We start from the raw sequence: 27,815 nt of genomic DNA, 5'->3' as shown, positions 1-27,815 counted from the left end.
CTGACAATATTTGGATGAAGAAGAAGAAGACGTGAAAGTAGCGTCGAATTTTGCACAGAGCGGTATACCTGAGAACCTGGCGTAAATATTTTTTCCCTCGAGTAATTTAAACTTCGTTCACGATGGACGTTCCTACACAGAGTTTTCACCTGGAGGACGAGTTGAGCTGCTCGATTTGTTTGGAGCTTTTTTCCCGGCCTGTCGAACTTCCCTGCGGACACAACTTCTGCGCGGTTTGCCTGGATCGGTCGTTGGCTGTACAGCGCTCGCCGTATCGCTGCCCGGATTGTGGATGGGAGTCGACAGAAAAGCCGGTTGGGCGCAGCAACTTCAAGCTTAAGAGTATTGTGGAGCGTTACGGAATCTCGTTCACTCAGCCCGCGGAAGGGCCAAGACGCAACTGCACGGAGCACGAAGATCCGCTGAAGTTTTACTGCGAAGATTGCAAGAGCTGCATTTGCACCGTATGCGCCGTCGCAGGGATTCACAACGGCCACAGTATGGTGCTGTTCAGTAAAGCAGACGCACAAGTACAGGTAAATATGGGACCCGTCGTAGCTACCGTGCTCACTAACTAGCAGGCTTTAATTTCGATGTTTTTGGTGTGCCGTTTTATATTTTGTGATTGGTTAGCTGCAACGTAGTTAGGCAAATGCTTAGGACGATAAAAAAGAGACTTTTTTTGTAAACCTCGTATTAACCGAAAGCCATTTCTTCTAAGCACAGTTTTTGTGCACGACACAAGTTAAGCAGTCAAATGATCGCACACCCGTTGTCTGTCAATCAAATAATAATAATACATTGTATTTATATAGCGCCTTTCCCATGCTCAAGGCACTTGCAGAATATAAGAAAGAACGGCAGGGTATATAGCATAGTACAAACCTAATACATTAAGAAGATTAAGACAGTAAATTCAGAGAAAGCCTAACAGACAACATAATTGATGGTCTAGCACACACACAGGTTACATGAGCATCTTGACAGAGAGGTAAACTGAGAGAAGAGGAATGAAGTCAAGTAGAGGTAAAAGCCTTCCTGAACAGATGAGTTTTGAGTTGTTTTTTAAAAGAATTCATGGAGTCAGCTGACCTGATTAATTTTGGTAAGTCATTCCTGAGTCTGGGCGCTATACAGCTGAAGGCCCTGTCACCCATGGAGTGTAGTTTAGTGTAGGGCACAACAAGATTGCCAGAATCAGAGGACCTTAGTGGACGGGCAGGCACATAGTGATGGAGAAGGTCACTGATGTAGTTTGGCGCGAGGTTATTTAAGGCTTTGTAGGTTATTAGTAGGATTTTATATTCGATTCTGTAAGACACAGGGAGCCAGTGAAGATGGAGCAGGATGGGTGTGATGTGCTCGCTGCTACTGGTTTGAGTAAGGACTCTTGCAGCCGAGTTTTGAATAAGCTGGAGCTGTGATATAAGATTAGAAGGGGCACCTGCCAGCAGTGAGTTACAATAATCTATGAGGGATGTGATAAAAGCATGGGCAAGTTTCTCAGCATTAGAATCAAGCACCATATCACTTTAAATGACGTATTTTAAATTGCCTAATGTTTAGGTGTTAGTCTACTTTTTGTATGGAATTACAGTATTCCGGCGCCAGAGAAAAATTTGAAAGGGAGAGGCTGAAATTCTGAGGGTTTGCTGGCATTTTTGTTAAAGTAAAAATGAGGCGTTGCTTAATATTCAATCTACAGTAGCATTTTAATGCCCAAGTCAAATATGAAAATATCGCAACCAAACTACGGTGTCTTTAAAGAGGTGGGAGTTGGTTCCCCCATGGTATTACTGATGCCGTGGAGCTACGTGAAGCACAGGTTTCTTTTTGATGCTTCATATAAACACTAAGTAAGCTATCTGTTGGTAGCACTTGGAACAGGCAAAAATACTAGAAGTCAATTCTGTGATTTGCTTTCTCGCACCAGGAGCCTCATTTATAAAGCTTGCATATGTACAAAAACAGGCTTGTAATGTCTGTACTCGACTTTCCACGTAAATGTCTTGATTTATAAAAGAGAACTTGATGGGGGAAGATGCATATACAGGTAAAATTCCGTTACAAGGAATATCTTCACAACGAAATTATCATTACAACAAAGTATTTTTATGGTCCCAACAGCTTCCTCATATGACACGAGTCTATAGAAATTTCGTTACTACGAAGTACATTCAGCAGATACTTTCATTACAATGAAGTGCCCAAAAGACTTTCAAATGCCTGAATGAATCTTTCACAGAGCAGTTAGTTCTGTGACCGCAGCTCAGTTGTGCACAACAATCTCCAAACAGAAACACTGTCATTTTTTTTCTTTCTTCGATTTTAGTGATACCTTTTGCTTATTGCTTGTCAACATTTGAAAAACATCCATTGGAATTTAACTCATTGTCACCCTCCTATAGAAACGGCAGACACGAAAAAACAATTAACAGTTTATATCTCTTCTCTCTATCTCTCTATTATAAAAAAAAAAATCCTGGAAAGGAAAAGCATTGCGACTATACATGATCCTCTCGGAAGACATTTAAAAGACCCACAAGACACTCTCCCAGGGCTGTCTCGCGGGGACATGGAACATGAGATTCTTGCAAGACACGCCCTACTTACAAAAGATATCATATAAGAAAGAGCACACCCATAAAAAACACTCAGTCGAGTAAAAGCACGTAGCACAAACAGACCCTGTGCTTTCAGCATATTTAAGGAGAATAGAGACCCAAAAGCGTTGGAGAGAAAAAAAGGCAGATAAGAGATTACGAAAGCAGTGGAATTCGAAAGGCTCAAACAACGATGGCGCGATACACATGCAGAGAAAGGTACAGAATATGAAAGCAGTAAAATATGAAAATATTGTAGCGTCCCAGCCAGGTTGAAGCCTTTTGGGTTCCCAGAAGTGTTCAGAAACCTCACAATATGAAGAAGAAAAGGATGATTCGGCTTCTGATTGATAACTGTGCTGCACACAACATGCTTCCACATTTGGATAATGTTCACATTGAATTCCTCCCACCCAGTTGCACAGCAGTACTTCAGCCATTAGATTTGGGCATCATTCGCACCCTGAAAGTGTATTATGGCAAGGAAATGCTAAGAAAAATTCTCATCCGCATAACTCGTAGGCAGGAGGAGATTAAAATTAACACGAAAGAAGCTATTAAAATGTTTGCAAACACCTGGACGCAAGTTAAAGAAAGCACTATAGTAACAAATACAGACTCTCATTACAACAAAATATTTTTTTAGGTCCCTGGGAGTTCGTTGTAACGGAATTTTAACTGTGTTTACGTCAGCTTTAACGCTTGTGTTCGCAACATTTCATTGAAACTTAAGTATTAGTGTATCTCTGCAGCCAATTAGGCGGAGCTGGCTCCAATGGGCAGTCAAAGTAGGTGGAGCTGTAGACCTTCACAACTCCACCCACTTACTCTATGGTTAAAGTTGTGGGAGGGTAATCTTACTCAAATAATGCCAAGTGAGTTAGCTCCACCTACTTGAAACTGTAGGATGGAGGCTCAAGGCTGCAGAGATACCTGCCTGGGAAATGACAGCTCCCATGATCAAATAAGGAAATCCAGCCTAACCAGCTAAATGAAGGCTCGAATGCATAATAGATATCACCAAGCCATTATTAAAATGTACTTTAATGTGACAAATATTTTGCACCTCTAAAGTGATTATTATGATGTATATACTAGGGCCAATACTGTGTATTTTTTGTTTGTTTTTTTATATCAGCTACCTTTTGTTATTAGCTGACAGGTCAGGAATAGTTTGGACAAGCTTCACTTCATCATGCCTCCTGTACTGGGAGCCATTAAGTGACTGGTGAGGTGCTACATCAGTTTTCATATGACGTGGGTGTATAAACATAAAACATGTTTTCGTCAACATAAAAATGTCTGGTTCTCCTAGTGTTATCAGAGTACCTTAACAATAATAATTCTTTATATAATGCTTTTCTCACTAAAAGTGCTTTTCGTAGTGAGTGGGAGCCACTTCAATTACCACTTATGTGTAGCATCCACCTGGATGATTCAACGGCAGTCCATTTTAGTGCAAGCACGTGAATCACACATTAGCTATTAGGTAGTTAAGTTGTGGGAGAAAGAGAGGCAATTGGAAAACGAATGAATAGGCCATGGAGACAATTTAGCCCGGACACTGGGATGCACCCTGCTCTTTACGAAAGATGTCCAGGGATCTTTTTTGACCACAGAGAGTCAGGACCTCGGTTTTACATCACATTCGAAAGACTGTGCCATTTTTACAGCACCGTTTCCCCATCACTACACTGGGGCACAAACCACAGGGTTAGTGCCCCTTCCAACCTCACCAACACCTCTTCCAGCAGCAACAGAAGGTTTTCTCAGATGGTCTACCATCCAAGTACTGGCTGGGTCTAAAAATATGTTTAGCTTCTGAAGTGCATGTGGTATTGCAGTTTCCGTAAATGTACCTGGCAAGAACAATGCTTTTTAACAAAAGACGCTGGCAGAGAGGTGATTTGTGGTGCCAAGATGAGACTGACAAATATGGGTCAGTGGCCTTGGTCAGCCTGTGATTCATTTATTTTGAGGCAAAGTAGCTTTGGCAGTCATGATAGTACTGAATGCGTTGACTGGGTTGTTGGTAAGGTAACTAGCTAAACCCTCAGTTTTTACTATGGCCTATCATATTCATTGAAACAGCAATCGTATCATCATATTACATGTTTCAGGTTACAAAGGCCACCAGCTCAAACCCTTGTGCATTGCCCCTGGGGTGGGGACCCCAACACAATGCTAAATTCTTGACAGATTACATTTCTAACATGTAAACAGTTTGTAACGATCTTACCTTATTGGCTAAAATAAGTTGGAAGTGTTCTCATACAGGGAAAATCTTTTCTTCTTTGCTGGATCCATTTCAAAATTACATAGAAAAGGCACAAAATCTTTGTCTTCTCTCCCAGTGGTCTTACACACAAATACAGATATCAGTTGTGAGCCCAGGTCCGACCACCATCAGAATAACACCAGCACTTTACCAAAAACATATGTTTATTGAATAAAATAAAGTCTGCATAGCACACAGTGCTCCCAGCACCATTCACTCTCCTCAGAGGCTTCTCTCTCAGTGTCTGTGGGCCGCCTTTCCTCTCCTCCCGGGAGCTTCGTCCTGCTCCCGACTCTAGCTCCCTGATTGGAGTGAGGCGGCCCCTTTTATTCCGACCTGGATGTGCTCCTGGTGCCTAATGACGTTCTTCCGGCAGCACTTCCTGGTGTGGCGGAAGTGCTGCCCTTGTACCCGGAAACACTCCAGGTGTCCCTGGAAGGTCCTTCCTCCACCTTCCTAGGTGTGGCGGAAGTGTCGATCTATGACGCTCTGTGCGCCCCCTGGAGGTGGCCACGGGTCCCAGTGGGCTGGAGCCTCCTTGCTCCTTCCCCGTGGTCCCCTCAGCATCCAGGGCAGTTGCCCCCTCATGGTCCGTTGGATATATAGACCACCTCCCGGTCCTTCCAGGCGTCCCGGCTGGGTCTGACTCCCAGCCTCCTTTGACACAGTGCATATACAGTTAGGTCCATAAGTATTTGAAGGGTGACACAATTTTTAAAATTTTGGCTCCTTACACCAAAACAATGTATATGAAGTAACGCAATAATTATATGATTGAACTGTAGACTTTCAGCTTTAATTTAAGTGTTTTATCAAAAAATATCCTATTAGCTGTTTAGGAATGACAGCCATTCTTCTGCATAGCCCCCCCATTTCTAGGATATTATATGTATTTGGATGTTTGACTGACAAGCTGTCCCATAGCCAGGTGGGAGCAGTCCCCTCATTATTTCATTAGCTATTAAGCAGGTAAAAGGTTTGGAATTTGCATTTGGAAGCTGTCACTGTATGCTCTCAGTATGAGACTCAAAGAGCTGTCAATGCAAAAAAAAAAAACACTACATCGTTAAGCTGAAAAATAAAAGCAAGAGCCTTGTGCTTGGCACTACAACCATTTTATATTTACCAATGAGAAAGTGTATAGCCAAAAATGCTAATAATTTTTGGATTAATAGTAGTCTGCAAAATCTTACAACATGATATAGTGGCATCTGATTTATTCGGGTCTATGCAGAGAATGTATAAACTTTCAGTTGAATTTCCAGCATTTAAATGTGCTGTTGTATATTTTGATGTAAATGTGACAGTTACTAAAAATTATCACCTTTTGGAATATGGAATACCTAATGATAAACATTTTATTTTTCAGCATCACCATACATATTATTGATTTGCATGTTCATATTAAAATACAGCATATTGTGCTGTCTATGCATCTTTTGAGCATTCCATTTTTTTCTTATAAAACTAAACACATACCTGGGGTAGTATTTGAGCTGAAAAATGTGAGGTTATGACCCATTTTGGTGTTCTGATGGGAAAGTGGTAATGCAAGTGATACATGTAATATCTTTTTCTTTTTATTTGGAGAATAATTTGCAGTTTATTTAGAACAGTACAATTGAAAATGTCTTTTCCCTTCATTGTAGTGCAAGTTGGCAGAGAACCTTGAGATCATCAATAGTAAAGTGGAAACGTGTAACAGCTATTTACAGCAATTCCAGGAAGACGAAGGTGATGTTAGGGTAAGTTGGATTCTGCTACAGACAAGAATTATTATATATATATATCCGCTGTTGCCCAGGAATGTATAAGCGATGAATTTCCCAAATGAAAGAAACAACATAGAAATAGAACAAACAGTTTTGTGATTCACATTTTATTGTAAGTTCCTCCAATCTGGATTCTGTGTGCTGTGGTGTTTAACACTAGAATTACCAGAGCCTACAAAAAAACTCATAGATCCGTCCCACCTTAAAACGCTTCTTAAAACTGTTCTCACCTCTCTGCCAGCATCTTTGTTAATCTAAATATGCTGATAATCCCCCACCGACTTAGAACGTGCACAAACCTCTCCCAGCTCATGCCTTGATTGATTATCTGGGAGTGAAGTGGAGTTTTAGAGTGGAAATAATGGATCGTTATTTGGAATACACGCATTTCATGTGTGTTGCGTTTCTACAGTAATCCGTATAAACACATTTTTAAAACAGAGATGTTTTTCATATTGTAGTAGTAAATGACAAAATGTAGGTATAAACTATATAATGTATGAAGCCTGAAGTCCAAATATCAAAGAAACAGTTTCACAAAAGGTACACATAGAACGGAACAAGTATGCTTTTATTCAAAAATATAACTGCAGAAAAAAAGCTGCCTTAGCATGCCACATTGACACATACTTACTACAACTGCTACAGTAGCGTAATGGTATCAGCTGCTGACTAGTAATCAAAAAGTCATGAGTTCGATCCTGCACGATTCAGTTTTGAGAAGTAAACTGCTCCTGTTCTTACCATTTTAAAATAAAAACATGCATTTGATTTCAGTGTGTAACAGCCAGTGTAATTTATGATACTTGTAAAGGTTTTTTTTTTTTTTTTTACTTTTCCTTCTCACAGTCGTGTTCAAGATCTTTCCCTACCCCCCCCAAATCTGACACTGCTGTTTTCACATAAAGATGTGCTATAGCTCTGCAGTGTACTTGTGACTGCATTCTCGTACCAATGCTTGTGAACTGAAGTGCCTGTGTGCGCTTTTCGTGGCATTACACGTCTATTTTTTGAGCATGCCCGTGTTGCTCAAACACAGGAACATATGTTGGTGTACAAGTATAACAAAACAAGTGCACTTTTATTCTAGACTATAAGTGAAGAAAAAATAAAGCAAATTACAGTAGGCGGTTGATACGATAGCTTGCGTGGTGCAATGCTAAGAACTGCTGATTTCCGATCCGTGCTATATAAAATCATCACATTCAAATATTTACAATTCCCACACACCCTTCCTACATTCACGACATGTGTACTTGTTGCAATGTACACATCTCTTTGTGCTATGGTTCCTATTACACTGAATGAGCACTTGACACTGTACTTTCTTCCCTATATAAATAACATTTGAGCTATAGCGCATCTCCAAATAAATCACATTTGAGCTATAGCGCGTCTTTATGTGAAAACAGCAGTGTCAGATGGGGTGGGGGGAGATCGTGAACGCGACTGAGAGAAAGGAACTGAATTAAAAAAAAAAAAAGCTAACCTTTACAGTTATCATGCATTTACACTGGCTCTTACAGATTGACTGAAATCAAATTTATGTTTTTATTCTAAAATGGTACAGTACAAGCAATATTATTTGAAAACGAACAACGTCAGATCGGGTTTGAATACACGCTGACGCTGTTACACAAGGCGTCAGCTTATTCAGTGTAGCAGTTTCAACGCACAGTACATGCAATATTATCTGAAAACGAACATTGTCAGATCGGGCCCATATTCAAACCCGAACTGATGCTGTTTGTTTTCAAATAATATTGCATTAGTGGGATGATGTTTTTACATATACAGTGGTACCTTGGTATACATCCTTAATCCGTTCCAGATCCTTGGACTTATACCAAACAGGACTTATACCAAACAAATTTTTCCCATAAGAAATAATGGGAAAATGATTAATTCGTTCCCATTAAAAAAAAAAATCCTATTGTTATTGGCATATTATACATTGATGGGGTTGTATAAAATAATTTAAACACTGCTTAATACTAAAATACATAAATACAAAAGCAATTAGATGAAATAAATGAAAATGAATTGTCCGATTAACAATGAGTTTAGTTTTACTGCACAACAAAGGAGAGCGTTACAGCTCTTCCAGAGGAGCCTCTTCAAGCGATTGTAAAGCACTGCCGTTGTTGTTCTTCTGACAGTCTTCAATCCAAATCCCTAAAGCAGATTCCATCCAGACTACTGCCTTATTACATCCACTTACAACTCGCTTTGCACCCTGGTTAAAAGGACACTGCGGCCGTAGATCTTATATTCCTTTCCTACTTTTTAAATAAAAAGAATCGTAGCCTTCAACAAATCCAAAACGTTTACCTTTTCGCAATCATTAACATCTTCCGTTTGCACTTGGGCACGGCCCCTGAAGCAGTAGCAGATCATTTTGGAGCCATAATGAAGGGCTTGACTATGCACAAAGATAAACACAAAAGAGCACAAAAGTTAACTCTTTACACAGTGAAACACGTTGATGCTGAATGAGCGAGACGAGACTTCCTGGTTAACACTGCATTCAGCACGCAGGAACTTAACTGTGTGCTCTGATTGGTTAGCTTCTCAGTCATCTGCCAATAGCGTCCCTTGTATGAAATCAACTGGGCGAACCAACTGAGGAAGCATATACAGGAAATAAAAAGACCCATTGTCCGCAGAACCTGCGAAGCAGCGAAAAATCCGCGTTATATATTTAGTTATGCTTTCATATAAAATCCACGATAGAGTGAAGCTGCGAAAGTCGAAGCGCGATATAGCGAGGGATTACTGTACAGGTTAAAACTTGGCCCTTTTTTTTTTTGAAGGCGCGCGCCCGGTATACCACACGTGTTGTTCTAGCACACGAGTCGTATTCCAAACAAAGGTCGTATACCAAGCAAAATATTTTGCCTCTAAACAGGACGTATACCAAGTTGGACTTATTCCAAAGCAGACGTATACCGAGGTACCACTGTATTGTCTCTTTCATTCATCTTGCGGTTTGTAATCAGTGACCGCGTGTTTTTTTCCCCGATCTTGCAAGTTCGCACATATTGCTGTATGCCGGTGTTTCTTTTGTACTCCAGGACATGCAGAGGACAGAATAGTACAGAGCAGTAAGTTTAGTGCAATAAGCAATCAAACAGACAGACAGGCAGAGAAGGCACTAGATATATAAATAAACAGGGAAGGCACTATATAATAGATATATGAAAAACAGCAAAGGGGATAGATATATAGATAGATAGGAAGGAGATGCACTATATGATAGGCAGACAGGGAAGCTCCTATATAATAATAAAATTACTGTTATTAATGTATAGATAGACAGGGAGTTCAGGCAGGCAGAACGGCGAAGATTAAAAATAAATAAGTAATATATAGATATAGATTAAATAATCGTCATGTGGGAAAAGGCTGACTTGCATAAATAAGTAGAGCTTTTGAATTCAGCCGAATGAAAAATGACTGCTGTCCGATTAACTACGATTTTAGTTCACTCTCCTTTCTCTTTCTCAGATTGCTTTTTGGAAGGATGTCAGTTTTGTAGTCTTTATGAACAGTTCGAAAGTGCCTTTCCATATTTTTCTTCTTTGGAATAGTAATGATAGATTGACAGATCAGACAAACGCACTTCGATTGTGACATTGTGAGAAAAAATCCTCTTCCAGTTCCACATCCAGCCAATACCCTCCCCAAACTTTTTTTTTTTTTTTTTTAAAATCCCTCTTTAGTCGATTATAAATTGGAAGGTTAACTAGATCACTCAGATAGCTGGAGTTTTGCATTAGCTCGCGCATTTGATCGTGCATGCGGGATGACAGAAGAAAAGAGATCTCAGACTGGCCGCCCTGTATGTCAATCATGTGGCAAATGCCATAGGGAGGATATAGGATAGACTAACGTTTAAAAAAATTTTTTTTTGAATGCAAAGCGATTTACCTGCCCTACCTTTGCGATCTTCCGGTTGATTGCGATCAACGCATTGAGCACTCCTGGCCTTGAGCCTTATTAATTGACATAGCATAAGCCAAACAAACAGGAAATTGAAGCCGTTTGAAATCAAAGGGTAAGTCATTCTGAACCAGCGGTATTCTTGGTATGAAAACATCTTCACGTCTTGTGCAACCTGTCATGATAGTTGCTTCAATAATATTTGACACAAAGGCGAGTCCTATTACACAGTAAGGAGCGTTTGTGTTGAACCGTGCTGCCATCTAACAGACGATGGTGATGGCAACTACAGAGAGAAGTGACATACAACCGGTGCTGCGTCTGGGAAAATGGTGGGGAAAGGATGCTGTTTTTTTAAGACAAGTCTGTGTTGAAATGTGCTGCCATATAACGGATGTTGGTGAATGAAATACAGCACTATCAGTGTGTGTGAGAGTGTGACATGCGGAAACGCGGGTGTGTCAGGCAGTCACACGCACTGGGTAGTTCATGTTTTACATCCATACGGCTGTTCGCCTTCACCCGATCAAAGCAGTCTGCCTTCTCGTACTTGGACACTTCTGCCATCTCTTGGCAATTTAATTTAATGTGAACAGCAGTTTCCCTAAAACTATAAAAAAAATCCATCTGGCTACCTGGGAAAATGTTTTTATTTCCCCTATCACATATAGTTTAATTGAAAGTTACATTTCTCTAGTTATCTGTTTGTTTCATACCAAAAATCGTATCCATGGAAATTTAAAGCCATAAAGCCCCAAATCCTTATATAATGCACATTGTATCTTTGAACCCCTCCCCCTCCGTGTTTCTGCTAATGGTTTTTAACCAATTAATTTGAGGCTGGTTCTTGCTGTTAATTGCACAACTGATTTATTCAGTTTCATAAATTTGCACACAGTCTGTATTAGTATATCGCTGATCTTTTCACAAGCATCTTTGACTTCATATGCATATCTTCTTGGAGGTAAGTGGAGGTTAAATGCCTACAATATTTATGTCATGATGATCCAATGGCATTAAGTTGAGGATGTGTATAAGACAAATACAATCAGTCAGTCATTCTGAAGGCTTTTACATGATGCAAATATTTACAACTTTCATCATTTCAAATTACTGTATTTCTGTTAAATAAAAGTAATGTAATAGTATTTGCAAGTGATATGCTTCTAAGAAATGTTTAGGTTTTGGTGAATACTTTGGATAATCATCTATCTGAAAGCAAAAATTAAAGCAGTTTGAACCTATCAACTATACAGGTGGTCCCCAGGTTACGGACATCCGACCTACAACTTATGAACGGGGCCGCACCTACGACACATGTGCCTCAGTAATTGCCGCTCTGTCATCTTCGGCCTGTTGACGCTGCAAGAGGTGGCTGGACGGAGGCTGGAGGGGGGTGATTTCGCTGCTCGTGCAGTGTAATGTCCCTCGGGCAGTGGCAACCTGTGACCCATGGTCTATAGTCACCGGGGCCACAGCTATCGTTCGTGTGCAAGATGGAGGCTTGATGGGGCGGTATGCCGCCGCAGCTACTGCTCCTGACTGGACGCAGGCTGGATGGAGCGGAGGGGGGCATTTCACTGCCCACTCACCACACACGGCTTCCTCGTTTGTTCTCGGTGGGCGGCTGGTAATGCTGCAAGCAGTGACCCGATTGAGGTTGAACAGAAGCCATTGAGGCTGAACGGGGCGGTGGGGGGGTAGCATTGTAGTGTGCCTCAGATGGCTGCCTGTTCAATGGGGGCAGTGGTGGGCAATTCACTACCCGCCTTTGGCCGCACCGTGTTCGTTCTCAAAGGGTCCGGACGCTGCAGGCAGCATACTGTAGTGGAGGCGACTGTGTGGTGGGCAAATGATGAAGCCCCCATTCATTCTCAATAGCAAGCCTGCTTGTACTGTTACGCACATAGCAGGAAGTTGTCTCTTGTCAGTACATCAGACGTGTTGAGGCCTGGTGCCTTCCTGCTGTGATAGCGTGTACAGTACTGTGCAGAAGAGCTCATCTTAACCTTTTGTCTTCACCCTTCAAGAATGTCTCTGAAACACAAATCTGATGCAAGTGCTGGTGAAACAGTAAAGAAGAGAAAAGATATCACCATTGGAAAATAAAGTATAAATAATAAAAAGGCCAGAGAGAGGTGAAACTCCATCATTAATTGGCATAGTACTTGGTTACAGTCAGTCAACAATAGCATTTATTAAAATAACGTACCTGTTCTGACATGCATACAAATTCAACTTAAGTACAAACCTACAGTCTCTATTTCGTATGTACAAGGGCTGGCGAGGGGGGTTCATCACTTGCCCACCACACAGTCACCTCCACTACAGTATGCTGCCTGCAGTGCCAGTCCACCGAGAACGAACATGGTGCAGCCAAAGGCGGCTAGTGAATCGCCTAACCCCAATTCAACACGCAGCCATCCGAGGCACACTACAGTGCTACCCCTGCCACCCCGTTTACCCTCAATGGCCTCTGTTCAGCCACAACCAGGTCACCGCTTGCAGCATTACCAGCCGTGTGTGCTGGGCAGGCAGTGAAACGCCCCCCTCCGCTCCATCCAGCCTGCGTCCAGTCAGGAGCAGTGGCTGCAGCGGCGTAGTGCATGGGCAGTGAACCATCGTCCTGCACATGAGCGATAGCTGTGGCCCCGGTGACTATGGACCACTGGTCACCACTTACCGCCAGGAGCCGCCTGAGGGACACTACTATGGACCACGGGTCACCGCTTGCCGCTGGGAGTCGCCCGAGGGACACTACACTGTGTGAGCAGCGAAATCGCTCCCCTCCAGCCACAGCTTGCAGCATCCCCAGGCCGAAGATGACGGCACGGCAGTTACTGTGGTGCATGCATCGCAGCTGCATCCTCGTTCGTAAGTCGTAGGTCGGATGTCCGTAACCTGAGGACTACCTCTATTTTTATTCCAGTGAACCAGCTGGACATTCTTAATTCTTGAACTGTAATTGTAAATGTGGATTACAATTTAAATTATGCAGTACTTGGTTTTTCCAAAATTTATGTTGAATGACACACAGAAACACGTAATAAAAGACCATGAGACTGAGTTAAAACTGAGTATGAGCATGAAAGAGTGAGTAATATCAGTGCGTCTCTGTTACTCACTACTACCTTTGTTTCTTGTTTTTCAAGCAGCTACTATATTTCCTACTGGTCCCAGTATACATGCAATTATTGTTATTTTTGTTGTTAGTAATTAAGTGACAAATGACAGTGAATAAAATCTTTACTTATTAGGCACAGATTTCTGTTTGAACCTGTTACAAGAGCCTGTAATTAACCTTTTATTTTTCATAACATTGTTTTATTGTTATTGATCTCTCATGGGTAAATTTTTTAGTTTTCCCTTTTGTTATTTGAAAATTTGTACTTTTTTTTTTTTTTTTTTACTTTCAAAAAAGCTGTTTTCTCCTGGTTTTTATTTAATGTTACTGTTTGCAGAAATATTTTGAAGCTGTGAGGCAGAAGAAGAGGGACTGTTTGGACAAACTTCAGAAACTGCTAGAGGATTTTAAAGAACAGATAGAGGCATGTGTTATAGCTGAGGAGGAGGTTACATTGCGGAAAATCAATGCCAAGCTTAGAAATTATGGAAGGCGAAAAGAAGAACTAACAGCAATTCAGGAAAGCATTAAGAGCAATATGGCTGAAAAAGATCATTTTCTGTCCATCCAGGTAATGTGAGTCTGAGTGCACACTGCATTAGCAGTTGGTTTATTTTTTTTAAGGTAATTTCAAATTAATGTTGTTACAATTTAAAAAAAATTGTAGTCATTTGCAGTGTGGAGTTTCATAACTGATTTTTACCATCGGTTTGCACTGTCTGTTTATGATCAAGAAAGACTCTGTGCTTCTGTCTAAAGTGCAGGTCATTTCATTGGAATACCCACTTGTATGAGACACTCTGCATGTGTGTTTTTTTTCAGATTTTTAGTTTAAAAATGTGTATGCAAGACATCATTTAATAATCTTCCAATAGAACAGTAGACATTTCCATTTTAAACTCCTGTTGCCTGTGATTTAGGTTCATGGTCTCTAAGTACCTTCAGATCATCTAATGTTGTATACCTAATTCTCCTGATGAAATGTCCTGACACTGCACTCTATGTGGGAGAAACTAGACAAACACTCCGGCAGAGAATGAATTTACACAGATTCCACATTAAACATGGCAACACAGATGTTCCTGTAGCGGCCCACTTCAACAGCCAAAAGTAAACAAAAAAAAAACACTTTTCCTCCTGGGCAACGCTGGGTATTTCAGCTGTACACTGTGTGCACAATTATTAGGCAAGTTGTATTTTTGAGGATTAATTTTAATATGGAACAAACACAGTGCTATCAGTCAATCCAAAATGTTAATAAACCTGAAACCTGAATGTTTCACAACGGAAATGTGAGTGTGAACATCATCAGGTTAATACATGTGTGCGCACAATTATTAGGCAACTATTAGTGTGCAGATTTATTATGCAACTAAAGGAAAAATGAAAATTTTCCCATCTCACTTGTTTATTTTCATCTGTTATAGTGAGAATAATAAACAAACACCTCAAAATTTACAAATAAACATCTCTGACATTTCAAAAAAAATAAATCAATCAATCAATGACCAATATAGCCACCCTTCTTTCCAATAACAGTCATAAGCCTTTCCATTCATGGAGTCTGTCAGTTTCTTGATCTGTTGACGATCAGCTTTTTGTGGAGCAGTGACTACAGCCTCCCAGACACTCTTCAGAGAGGTGTATTGTTTTTCTCCCCCGTAAATCTAGCGTTTAAGAAGTGCCCACAAGTTCTCGATAGGGTTTAGGTCAGATGAGGAAGGGGGGCCATGTCATTATTCCTTCATCTTTAAGGCCTTTACTGGCTGGCCACGCAGTGGAGAACTTCGATGCAAGTGATGGAGCATTGGCCTGCATAAAAATCATGGTCTTTTTCCTGTATCACTGTTTGAAGAAAGTGTCTTGAAAAACTGGCAGTAGGTTTGGGAGTTGATTGTGAGTTCATCTTCAATGCAAAAAGGTCCAACTAGCTCATCTTTAAAAATACCAGCTCATACCAGTACCCCACCTCCACGTTGGAGTGGAGCTCTGTGCCCATTACTGATCCACAGGTCCATCCATCTGGTCCATCAAGAGTCACTCTCATCTCATCGGTCCATAAAACCTTTGAAAAAATCTGTCTTCAGATATTTCTTGGCCCAGTTTTGACGCGTTTCAACTTATGTTTCTTGTTCAGTGGTGGTTGGGTTTCAGCCCTCCTTACCTTGGCCATGTCTTTGAGCACTGAACACCTTGTACTTCTGGGCACTCCAGGTAGGTTGCAGCTCTGGAATATGAAAGTACTGGAGGATAATGGGCTCCTGGTAGCTTCACGTTTGATTCTTCTCAAATCTTTGGCAGCTAATTTGCGTCTTTTGTTCTCAACACGTTTCTTGCGACCCTGTTGACTATTTGCAACAAAATGTTTGATGGTTCTGTGATCACACACCAATATCTTAGCAATTCCAAAAGTGCTGCATCCCTCTGAAAGACTTTTTACAATTTTTGACTTTTCAGAGTCAGTTAAATCTCTTTTTGGCCCATTTTGCCTGAGGAAAACTAGCTGCCTAATAATTCTGCACACCTTGATATAGGGTGTTGATCTCCTTAGGCCACACCCTCCCTCATTACACAAATACACATCACCTGACGTGCTTAAATCCAATAAGCATTCAAGTTAATACAGCTTGGAGTTGGAATATACGCATTAAAAATGATGATATGGTCAAAATACTCACTTGCCTAATAATTGTGCACACAGTGTATATATGTGTGTGTATATATATATATATATATATATATATATATATATATATATATATATATATATATATATATATATATATATATATATATACACACACACACATACACTAGCGAATACCCACGCTTTGCAGCGAGAAGTAGTATGTTAAAGAAGTTATGAAAAGGAAAAATTTTAAAAATAACGTAACATGATTGTTAATGTAATTGTTTTGTCACTGATATGAGTGTGGTGTGTTTCTCTCATATATATATATATATATATATATATATATATATATATATATATATATATATATATATATATATCTATATCAAAATACCCATACCTGGCAGCGAGAAGTAAAAAGAAAAGGAAACATTTTAATAATAACGAACATGATTGACAATGTAATTGTTTTGTCATTGTCATGAGTGTTGCTGGCATATATAGTATATTATATATATATATATATATATATATATATATATATATATATATATATATATATATATATATATATATATATATATATATATATATATACACACATACATGTGTACATATATACACACACACATATACTATGGGGTGCCAAACAGGCAAATACATTGATTTTATGAATATATAAAGTCCGCGTCAGAATATATAAATTCAGCGCTGGAATATATAAAGTCAAAACTTGAATATATAAAGTCATTCCCGAATATATAAAGTCAGCGTCGGAATATATAAAGTCATTCCTGATTATATAAAGTCAACATTGGAGTATATAAATTCAGTCCTGAATATATAAAGTGAAAGTCAAAATCTATTGATTGAAACGACTCTGAACTGAACTAAGTGAACAAAAACGTATTCAGAAAAATAAATTAAAAAAACACTGTTCGGTTAATGTTTTGAAAATGATGCATGTGCACTGCCCAGGATTGGTTCCTGCCTTGCGCCCAGTGTTGGCTGGGATTGTCTCCAGCAGACCCACGTGACCCTGTGGTCAGATTCAACAGGTTGGGAAATGGATGGATATTCCGACGCTGACTTTATATATTGAAGTTTTGACTATATATTCCAGCGCTTACTTTATATATTCAAGTTTTGACTTTATATATTCAGAAACAAGTTTTGACTTTATATATAGGCTACCGACGCTGACTTTATATATTGAAGTTTTGAATTTATTTATTCCGACATTGACTTTATATAATCAAGTTTTGACTTTATATATTTGGGAATGACTTTATATATACAAGTTTTGACTTTATATATAGCACCATATATATCTATATATATATATATATATATATCTATAGATATATAAAGATATATATTTTATATATATATATAGATATATATTATTATATATATATATATATATATATAGATATATAAAAGAAAAGAGTTACTGCCTGTAAATGTGTGTTCCCACTTTCCAGTTTGTTTTGTTATATGAAATAACATTACTGGTGTAGGACAAAGTAGACATGGTCCCATTGTTTTCCTTGTTTTCAGTGGGATACCATGGTATGTGTTCCGCTAAAAAGAGCAGACTTGGCAGCTGTAACCCCAGCTTGAATCCAGAAAACTTCTAAACTGACATAGAGACATCCATTTTAGATATACAATGACGTGATTGGTGGCAGCATTCAGGGTAACGGCCGTTTTATACTTCATGGTTAGAAAGTATATGCCCACACATCATGGCTGTCACATGTTCCTAGCGTTTATTTGACACATTCACTGAGCGCATCCTCAGAAATTAACGTGACGCGTGTGTGAGTTGCAAGACCAGCAGAAATATGGGGTGGCATGTGTGTGCAAGTTTTAGCATGTGACGTCAACATTGTTGTTTACTAACCTGTGACGGCAGGCTTTCAGCTCCAACAGGATCAGTGTGTGTTTCGATGTTTGATGAATGGTTCAATGTATAGAAGCAAATCATTAGACTTAAATGCTGACATGCAGCTGTCTTCATGGTGCTTTTCTTTATCCTTTTCTTGTATAGGCAATACAAACATTGGATATTCCCCATCACAATGATGCAATACATTTAAAGATATCGCATATTGTCCTGACATTCTGTGTCACTGGTGCCATCTTTTTTGGGTTTTTTTTTGGCACCTAGGAAATGGCATCAGAATGCAAGTAATTATTATTTTTAACATCTTTCTTCCCTCAACTCACAGCGCAGCGAGAATGGACATTTTTTTTTTTAACAGCAATGATTTGTTGCACGCACTGACACCTGGTGGAATCCTCCAGATTCACTTAAAGTACACTGCTTGCATAGCAACAGCAATCTGAAGCGTATGTGCTGTTTAACGTTAAGTATATCCCTGGCCTAACACATTAAAGGTTACTTGCGTGACATAGTCCAACACAGTAGTTCTTTTATTGAAATAAAAATCCCTGCACTTTTGTTATTACAACAGCACTGGGTTTAAGGCAAGACGGGCAGGGCTGAATCTCACAGCCAAGCAGAAAACAGTGTGCAATGTGGTATTGCTGTGAACAATGAAAACCCATTTTTTCTCGTATTTTCTGAATGTAGGCTAATGTGCCTAATTAGGTAATTAACAAATAGGTTGTTTTGGGTTGAAAGTGTTATACTTATTTTAAGAGTATTTAAGTGATATTTTGAGAAATCGGTGTGGAGTTTTGAACCACTGGTGTTGCTTGTTCATTTTTTTATCAGCATAATAAACTTCTGTAGGCTTATTGTTCAGTGACCATAAATACTGAAATAATTAATAAATATCCTTAAAATGCATACTTTAATGAAATATGTACAGAAATATTTATCCATAATGCATATGACATAAAAAAAGTAAAATACTTCTTATAATTACAACTGTCATATTATTGATTTTTTTCTCTAATGTAACAATCTGATACAAGGAAACATCAACAACAAAAAAAAGTATTCTCACACAATCTGTTTATTTATGTTGGCAATTAAACACTGCTTAAATATAAATATGCATTTATAGGTTTTAAATCATTAATTGCATTACAGCTTTTTGCTGTAAAAGTATACATTTACTGTATTTATACAGTTTTTTTTCTTCAGTGTATCAGCTAGACATTTGTAATTCCTGAAGTGTAATTATAAATATGAATTACCATTTAAATTATGTGGTACTTGTTTTTTACCAAAACATATACTGTATGATATGACACAGCAACAAATAATAAGCACAGTATAAATCTTTAATAAAGCCTTTTGTTTACTAAGCAGCAATTTCAAATCTGTCTTTATCTTTTCTCTTTCCAATTACAAGTGTAAGCTACTGCATTTTAAACAACCTCTCTGTCCAGAATCAAGTGGTGTCAGTTTTAATTTAAAGAACAAAATTAAAAGGCCTGAACTTCTTGACGTTTGTCTAATTGCATGATAACTTCTCCAGTTCCTTTTTTTTCAGTTTATTTCTCTACTTTCTTTAACGTAAAGACTAATATTCCAATTGCCTCTGGCTCACTGTTAAAACAAGCCTGCACTTGCTGGTCTTGGTTTACACTGCAGGAAGTTTGCTGCAAAAGGAAAAAAAGAGGAGTGCTGGCTCAACTACCATAATACCTTGCGATTAGATGTACATGTAAATGTACATGTAGTATATATGTGCAAGTATTTATTATATAGTGTGACCAAACAGGGGTGCACTGGAGCTGACCTCCTACATTAAACAGCAACACCGTCCTGGGTAAGCAGTGAAAGACCATCTTTCTATTATATTAAAAATGTTTTCCGTTGTGTCCATGTTTTTCAGTCTTAACCACTCCCCTCTACGCCGCTCACCCAATCATTACTCCAAATGCGCACATCCTCTCTCCCTACCGCTCTGTGAGTCTGTAAGTGCGAGGACAATTAACAAAAAAAGAGCCAGATATAATAAAAATCAAGAACAAAGAGAATCGTCCAATTAATAAAAAACAAAAATATCCCGAACAATGTGAATAGAAATAGAAAAAGCCACGTTTATAGAGTTTACGTTAAAGGATAAAAGTAAAAGTCATTCATGTTTTTGATTAACTTTTTATTATATTTTATTACGTTTTACTTTTAGTTTTTACTACGTTTTATTTTTTATTGGTTTTTAAAATAGACAGTTATAGTGAAATACTCAAGTAACTGATCTACAATAAGTAAGGACCAAACTGTCTTCCTCCTGCTCCCAATATGCTATTCTATATAACATATCTGTATATAGAATTGCATTCTGTAACAGAGGAGCTCCCCAGTGCCCTTCGAGTATCTCAGCCATAAGATAGCTGGTACTCGGCGCGAGTGAAGCGAGTTATTAACACAAATAAGTACACAACGAAAGGTAGAATGGAAATACAACATAGAAAAGGGAAAAAAAAAAATAAACACTATGCCCCTTAGGGTGTACCTACACTTTTCAAAACTCTGCAACAAATTATATGATTATTTCCCTCTTTCCTACCTTCCAGTCTTCCTATTGTACTAATAACTACAATCTTCTTCCTCCTCCTTGCCAGATGATCCCTTGCCTTGGCTTGTCTGACTGAGGAGGTGGAGATCCTTTAGAGGCTAATCCTGGGAGTACTTCTGTTGCCACGCCATTCTGGTGGGAAGCACTTTCAATTCATTCTTGTTTCCACTAACTCTGGGAGACACTACATGTCTCATTAGAATGGGGGAGTAGCTCCTTTTGAAGCAATCTGTGGCCAGTAATCTGTCAGCAGCTTCCTTGCTGGAATGAGTACTGTTGTTCATTCAGCTCCATTCTGTTGCTTCTCTTAACAATAAACATATATTTATAGTATTGGTTATGTTACAGTATTTTTTATGAGCATATTGGGAACATCAAAATGGTCATGACACATAAGAGAGTTTACAGCAACTAGTAATGTGCTTGAAGTTTTTTTTATTTTTAACTTAAAAAGAGGGAGGCTAATGACATTTCAATTGACTATTAAAAATGAAAGTGTTAAAAACTGGGAAAAGTGCTTATGGACAATAATATGTTCAAATAATGTTAAAGGCAGCACTTTTATTTATAAGTTCTGTTGCATTTTAAAGCTATTCTATATCATGCATACTTTTGTTTGTTCATTTTTCAGAATTTCCTGTCATTGGAAGAAAGGTATGCACTTTCTCTTTTGTCTTGGATGACTTACAGTTAACACATCTTGCACATACAAAAGCAGATTACTTGTTTGAAGGTTCTTAAATCAGTAATTTTAAGCGCACTGCTAGCTTACATATCTATAATTCTGTTGAAGATTTTTTTTAATATCTTGAAATTTTCTCTTAGCCATCTTGCAGATGATTTTAATTAATAAGAAAGAAGGTTTGTCCCTCTTTATTCATTTATTTTAAATGCTTTGTTCAGTTTCCTTCTGTTTTTTGTTTTATACACAGTGGTCCTGAAATAAGAGTTAAGTAACATTTCTGAATATTCTGTAGCATTGTTTGTGTTTGTTCTATAATATGGAGACCAATAATAAATGCAGTTTAAAAATATATAACAATTACCATATTTATGTAGCAATTGATATATTCCACATTATATTAACTTTTAATAAGGCAATGGCTTCCTAAGTTACTATTATGTCAAAGAGAAAGTTTTGGTTTTCAGAGTTTAGTGTTTATCTGTAATTTATATTTTAGCAAGTAAAAATTACCATTTCATATATAATCTATTTGTTTTTGATATATTTAATATGTTTGAATATCACAATTTCAGATGTTGAATAGTTAAAATGTAATTTTGGGTATCTTTAATTGAAAGCAATATAGAAGTCAGTAGAGAAAGTCCCTAATTTTTCACAAGACAAAGTTTGTAAATTAGAATTTTGAGAAGCCAACAAAGTTGAGTGTGAAATCTTGTTCCATTTACTTTTTACTTTTTATTTTTTTTAAGGCTTCTATAAATGTCTACTGAGATGATTATACCTACACCTATTGCCTCCCTGGTCCTAAGAGGTCAATTTTAGGAGTCCGCTCCAAAAGGTCTTATGTTGTTGATGCTGGCTTCAATATGTAATGTGTGTTTGGCTAGCTGGATAAATGCACAGAGTTAGATTTTCTCCTGGTGGAGGTGGTTCTCTACAGTATACCTCCAGTACATAACAATCATCTTCTGAATGTTTGATAGGGCATCTTGGTTGAAGTACTTATTGCCCCACCTTTGTATTCTTGTTGCTTTTTGTAATGGCTTCATATTGATATTTAAAGTCGGTACTAAAAGTCTTGAATTTTGTTTTTACTTTATTTTAAATACTTTATATATTTTGACAGAATTGCAGGGACTATCCAGGAAGATCCTCCTATACTCCCAGGAACCCCAATAAAAGGGAAGACTCCAGTGCAGCTCTGTGACAAGCATTTTGAACATTTCAAGGCAGAAACAGAAAAACTGCATCAAATTCTACAAAATCTGAAGCTAAAATGGCAAGGTGGGCATCTAGACCATTCTAAAGGCTTCCTCTTGCATTTATCTACAGAGAAAGTTTCTCTAATTTCCTCTTTTGGTGAATTTGTTCTGTTTGGTTGGAGAAGTCAATTTACAAAGCCCTAAATTGTAATTTTTTTTTATCAAGTTTGCTATTCACAGTTCTTTTTGATGAATTTGAAGACATTTTGAAAGAATTGTATTTATATTCGCTTCTGCTTTTTCTGAACGGTCAAGTGTGAAACATACTAAGCTGTATAGATTAGGCAAGCACTTTCAGTTTCTCTTGGTGAATTTCAAAATAATACCAGGCCAGTTGAGAGATTAACATTCAAAATGCACAATGTTCTCCCCTAGCAGGCCATGCCTGATACAAAGGGCAGATGCTTTGAGGCACCCTAGTTGCAGGCTCAAATCACCTTAACTGGCGACAGACAATTTGCCCTTTGGGAGATTTTAATTTTAATATTTTTTCTTTTTCTTTTCTTCTAGGATGCCCATATCTGACATTTGACCCAAATACTACTTCTCCCAAACTGCTTCTGTCGGACAACAACAAAACTGTAGAAGGAACTAAACAAAACAATTCATATTCTGATCATCCAATGAGATTTGAATACCATCCGCAGGTGCTGTGCATGCAAAGCTTCTCATCTGGCTGTAATGCTTGGGAAGTAGAAGTATTAGAAGGTGGAAACTGGGCAATAGGTGTGGCAACTAAAAAAATGCCATCGAAAGGTTGGGACAATTGTTCACTTCTAGGTTATAATGCTGACTCCTGGTGTCTCTACAACGTTTTTGGTAAACTTGCAGTGTGGCACAATAACCAGAGGAAAATGCCGATCCAGATATGTCCAGTTCATCGTATAAGGGTTCTTCTGGACTTGGATGCAGGTGTCTTGTCTTTCTATCATGCATCAACCACTCTGGAACTTTTATACACTTTTAATGAAAAGTTTACTGTTTCATTGTTTCCTTGTTTTTGGCTTGGTGCGGGCACCAAACTGGCTCTTCGGCAAGTGACAAATATTTAAAATAAGATGTTAACTGTACAGTTCAGTGTGCTTAGCAACTGAAAGCAAATTGATATAATATTTTCAATGATGACTGATTAGTAACAAAATACACAAAGTGTAGGTTGGGGAATTCAGGATATTTTAAAAAACATTTTAGTACGAGGATCAAGTTGCAATAGTGTCATTAAAATAATTTATGCTGTTCAGTATTACTACCATGTTCTCCTATCCTTCACGAGCTCATGCATTAATCTAAATCTTTCCTTTGCCAACAACTGATGCTCAAGGAACCGTACTGAACCAAAGGCAAACTGTTTGACTACACAAGTAATCAATATACATTTTCAAAAAAGAATCATTTAAGTGTTGCCAGTAATGATGTACTATTTTGTTGACTTTGAGCAAGTTGTTTTTTAATTTTAACTTTTAAAATAATCATAGTGCTTTACAAACGGGATCTGTAGGGGTTGCTGACTTTCAAAACCTAAGGCACTGCGCTAGTATTACATGTGAAAATAGAGAATGTGCGTAAGAGTGAGTAAATAGTTTTAATGTGTCCCTTTATTTTCACCAATAGTGGCCTTTCTCGTATTGTTTGCTCTTAAGAAAATAAATTTGACAAACAAGAGGAGATCTCTCAGAACTTTTAGGCTTGTTTGTGTAGCTAATGGCTAATGTATCCCAGTATGTTATCCAGATCCTTTGTAAGGGTTGTCAAAGTTTCTGCTTCAGTCATTTGTTCCCGATTCTCACAATTCTGTGTAAAGAAGTGCTTCCTGGCTTCAGTCTTAAATATATTTCCCCTTAAAACAAGCCATACTATTATGCCACTTGCTTTGTTAATGCATCCATAAATGGTGCCCTTTGTGCAATGATGTGATGTTCACTTCACTTCTAGTAGAAACTGAAATTTTAGACCAAGTGAACTTCTAATTTCAGTGTTCAGCAATTGAGTTGCTTTGCCCACTCCAGGTGGTCATGCTTGTTTTCTGTTCACAGAAATGAACCCTTTTGGATTAACTCTAGTGTACCAGATTGTGCCTTTTCATGTACCTCTCTTTTAGTTTGAATAAATAGACTCCCTGTGGCCTATTGTAAAAAACACCTTTCATCAGGTTTTTGTTTTTTTGTATTGACCTTTTTGACACATTTGGTACACAATTGTGCACTAAAACCCCTTAGGGTTCATTTTTCTGATACTTGCATTGGAATGTGTGATGCCAACTACAATGCCAGCTTCAAAGCTGTTTAAACTTAATTTTTGTTCATTCTTCCTCTGAGTTACACAAACACCCCTAGCCTGTTTGTAATTACCTACCTGCTTTAAATTTTTATACCTACACATACAGTGTAACTGATTGAGTGCGAAAAGTATGTGTACAGTATGTGTATTCACTTGTTGTGGGGATCACTCGAGAGTACAATGGTGAAATGGGCATTTGTTCACTGACTCATCTCATGTGGGTAGAATAGAGGTAAGATGACGTTTGTTACTAAAATATTTGCACAGCTCACAATCATTGTGAGTGCTGACTGGCTGATATACTTTATGAGGAATTTTATTGTAGCCATATTCTTCCTTAGGTGTTCACTCATACCTTTTGCTAGGCATGTATTGCAGGGTAATGGGGCCGAATCCAAACCAACCCTTCTGACAACTGTAAAAGGTGCCCTGACTTCAGGAAGGTTTGAAGTGATCATATTTGAAGGTTAGTGATTCATCATTACCTCCATGGTTTATCACAGGCCAGTCAGAGGCATTTTAATCTCTAATTGTAAATGTTTAATTTATAGTTAATTTTTACTTCTAAAGTATAGAGAGTGTTTAGGATATCAGATATGTAAGACTGATAACCAATAAGAGTCGATTGCAAGGACATAAATAAACATGGCAGCAAAGAAGGGAGCCTCTTTCTTCCAAATAAGAAAGGCTTTTCTTTTTGATTTTTCATTACACAATAATGCACAATCACACAAGTTGAACTTGTCTGTCATCTGCCATGTTGTTTTCAAATCACCTTATTTGTAAGAAATTCTGTGAGATGCTACATTTGGAGTCTGGACCCTCCAAGTTTTTAGTGTAAATGTGCAATTTTCTTTGTGGACATTATCATGTAGTGTGTGTGCTCTAATAACTAAAGACAGACCAGAGGAAGAAAACAAACCTGTTTCAGGATTTCTTATATTCAGCATCAGTATGATTTTAGCTGATCTTCTAGTCTGTTCCAGGCATTAGATGAACTATAAATGAGATTGATGTCATTCATTCCCAAAGATGTGTTCTTGACAGGTTAGGTTTTTACTGCTGACATTCTGTTTATTATGAATTAAAGGATGCCTGAACAACCAAGGTAAAGAAAGTCAAGGGTTTTATTGAATTTGTTGATGGATTCTGATGTGTGGCACAGAACAATCCATAAGGTGTATTACAACTGAAAAAAACAATGCTGAAATACATAAAATATGGATGGCCAAAACCTACAAAATGCAATGCCAAATAACATTAACACATACTCCAAAAATTCTTGTGATTCTCCCTTTTGTTTGTTTAGTGAATTAAGACAATCATGACCCCATTCAGAAGAATGGTTCTTTTTTTTATATGTACAGACCAAATGTATACATTGCCAGGTAGGTGCAAGAATTTGAAGTGAATAATCCTGTCATTAAACAAATGCCAAATTAATATTGGTATGTATGAATGTCCAGTATCTTTTGGTACTGAAATGTATTATATAGTTCACTTTTGTATTTGATGTTTTGTAACCTTGTTTGATTTATAAAGTATGATTTGAGCATGTCATTAATAGCAGTATATTAAATAAAGATTGATTGCACTGTCTTCAGATTAACAACTAGACTACAGAACTATGATTTCTTTTTTTTTTTTCATTATGTGTGTCAATGGCGGCTCGAAGCAGGAGCAGCTTATTTGGTGGTGTTTTACATATTTTCTCCACTAGATGTCACCAGATTCTAAATGAGAGAGAGAGGTTGTGCAAGTGCTGGTAGAATCACCAGTGTGGTAAATAAGCTAGAAGAATGGAGACAAACACTTTACAGTATTAAACCTTGGTAACAGATTGTTTATAAAAGGTGAGCTTTAATAGAACTAGGATTTTCAGAATTAGGAACTGCTGGGTACAGGATACATAATAGACACTTAAGGGATTTAAATATCAACAGTGTATATTCATAGATTTTTTTTTGTTTGGTGGTATAGATGAAACTAGTTAAGAGACTTTGTGTAGACATATTCCTTTGTAATAACTGTCTACCATTGAATTTTCCAACTTGAAAAAAATCTGGATGGGCTATATGGGCCTGGGAAGGAGGAACAGATGATCAAGTACTTAGCAGAATTTATGAGACCTGCTCTGCTGCTTTAAATCCGTGGAGCTGCTGTCAGTCAGTCAGTCCCAAGAAGGATCCTCACTGATTGAGTTAGTGAAAGTGAGGGCAGTTGGTGTTGTCTGTGGCATCCTGCAAGTGGTGGCAGAACCAGTAGCATAAATGCACAAGCAGTGAATGTGGCAAGAAATAAATGATTGAAGCTGCACAGAAGGAGCTGCGGTAAGACTTGGAAGAGTGTTGGGCAGCCAAGGAAGGAGCATTCCAGCAGTAAACCTTGTAGGGGAGAGTGAGGGAGATGCAAGCATATCTCAACATCAAAATCTCAATGCTAAAAGCAGAAATGCAATTGAATAGTGTGTATATTTTTTTAAATTTTGCAAAATTCAGTATTTTATTTGTATAAGTAATCCCCATGATTCTTAATTGACAATGACAACTACTTCAACATAGTGAAATTTGCAAGTGCACACATCTTATGAATCAGTCAATGGATCACTTTAAAGGCCTTTGAAAAGTTCAGTGTGCACCTGAGAAATCCACAGGGTTGAAGGGTCTGGCCATGTAACCCGAAAACAGGCTAGTGGTGCCAGGCACAAAGAAATCCCCACCATATCACATTCTAAGCCT

At 38.1% G+C, this 27,815-nt stretch overlaps 1 protein-coding gene across 1 annotated transcript; it reads left to right on the top strand.

Moving 5' to 3' along the window:
- Positions 1–26,699, top strand: LOC120527930 (E3 ubiquitin-protein ligase TRIM39-like). The gene is made up of 6 exons (XM_039751893.1): positions 1–536; positions 6,531–6,626; positions 14,057–14,290; positions 21,485–21,507; positions 22,665–22,822; positions 23,311–26,699. Exons 1-6 carry the CDS (start codon positions 123–125, stop codon positions 23,850–23,852), a joined length of 1,467 nt encoding a protein of 488 aa, XP_039607827.1. The 5' UTR covers positions 1–122; the 3' UTR covers positions 23,853–26,699.
- The last annotated feature ends 1,116 nt before the right edge of the window (positions 26,700–27,815 follow it).

Source organism: Polypterus senegalus, chromosome 4, assembly GCF_016835505.1.
Source record: "Polypterus senegalus isolate Bchr_013 chromosome 4, ASM1683550v1, whole genome shotgun sequence".
Classification (NCBI taxonomy): Eukaryota; Metazoa; Chordata; class Cladistia; order Polypteriformes; family Polypteridae; genus Polypterus; species Polypterus senegalus.
This window is presented reverse-complemented; position numbering and strand designations above follow the sequence as displayed.

What these genes read in the sequence shown, in the direction of transcription:
- LOC120527930 (XM_039751893.1), top strand. Translation starts at nt 123, where the DNA reads ATGGACGTTCCTACACAGAGTTTTCACCTGGAGGACGAGTTGAGCTGC. An exon ending in AAGACGAAGGTGATGTTAGG is followed by an intron (nt 6,627 to 14,056) that starts GTAAGTTGGATT and finishes TACTGTTTGCAG; the next exon opens with AAATATTTTGAAGCTGTGAG. An exon ending in ATCATTTTCTGTCCATCCAG is followed by an intron (nt 14,291 to 21,484) that starts GTAATGTGAGTC and finishes TTCATTTTTCAG; the next exon opens with AATTTCCTGTCATTGGAAGA.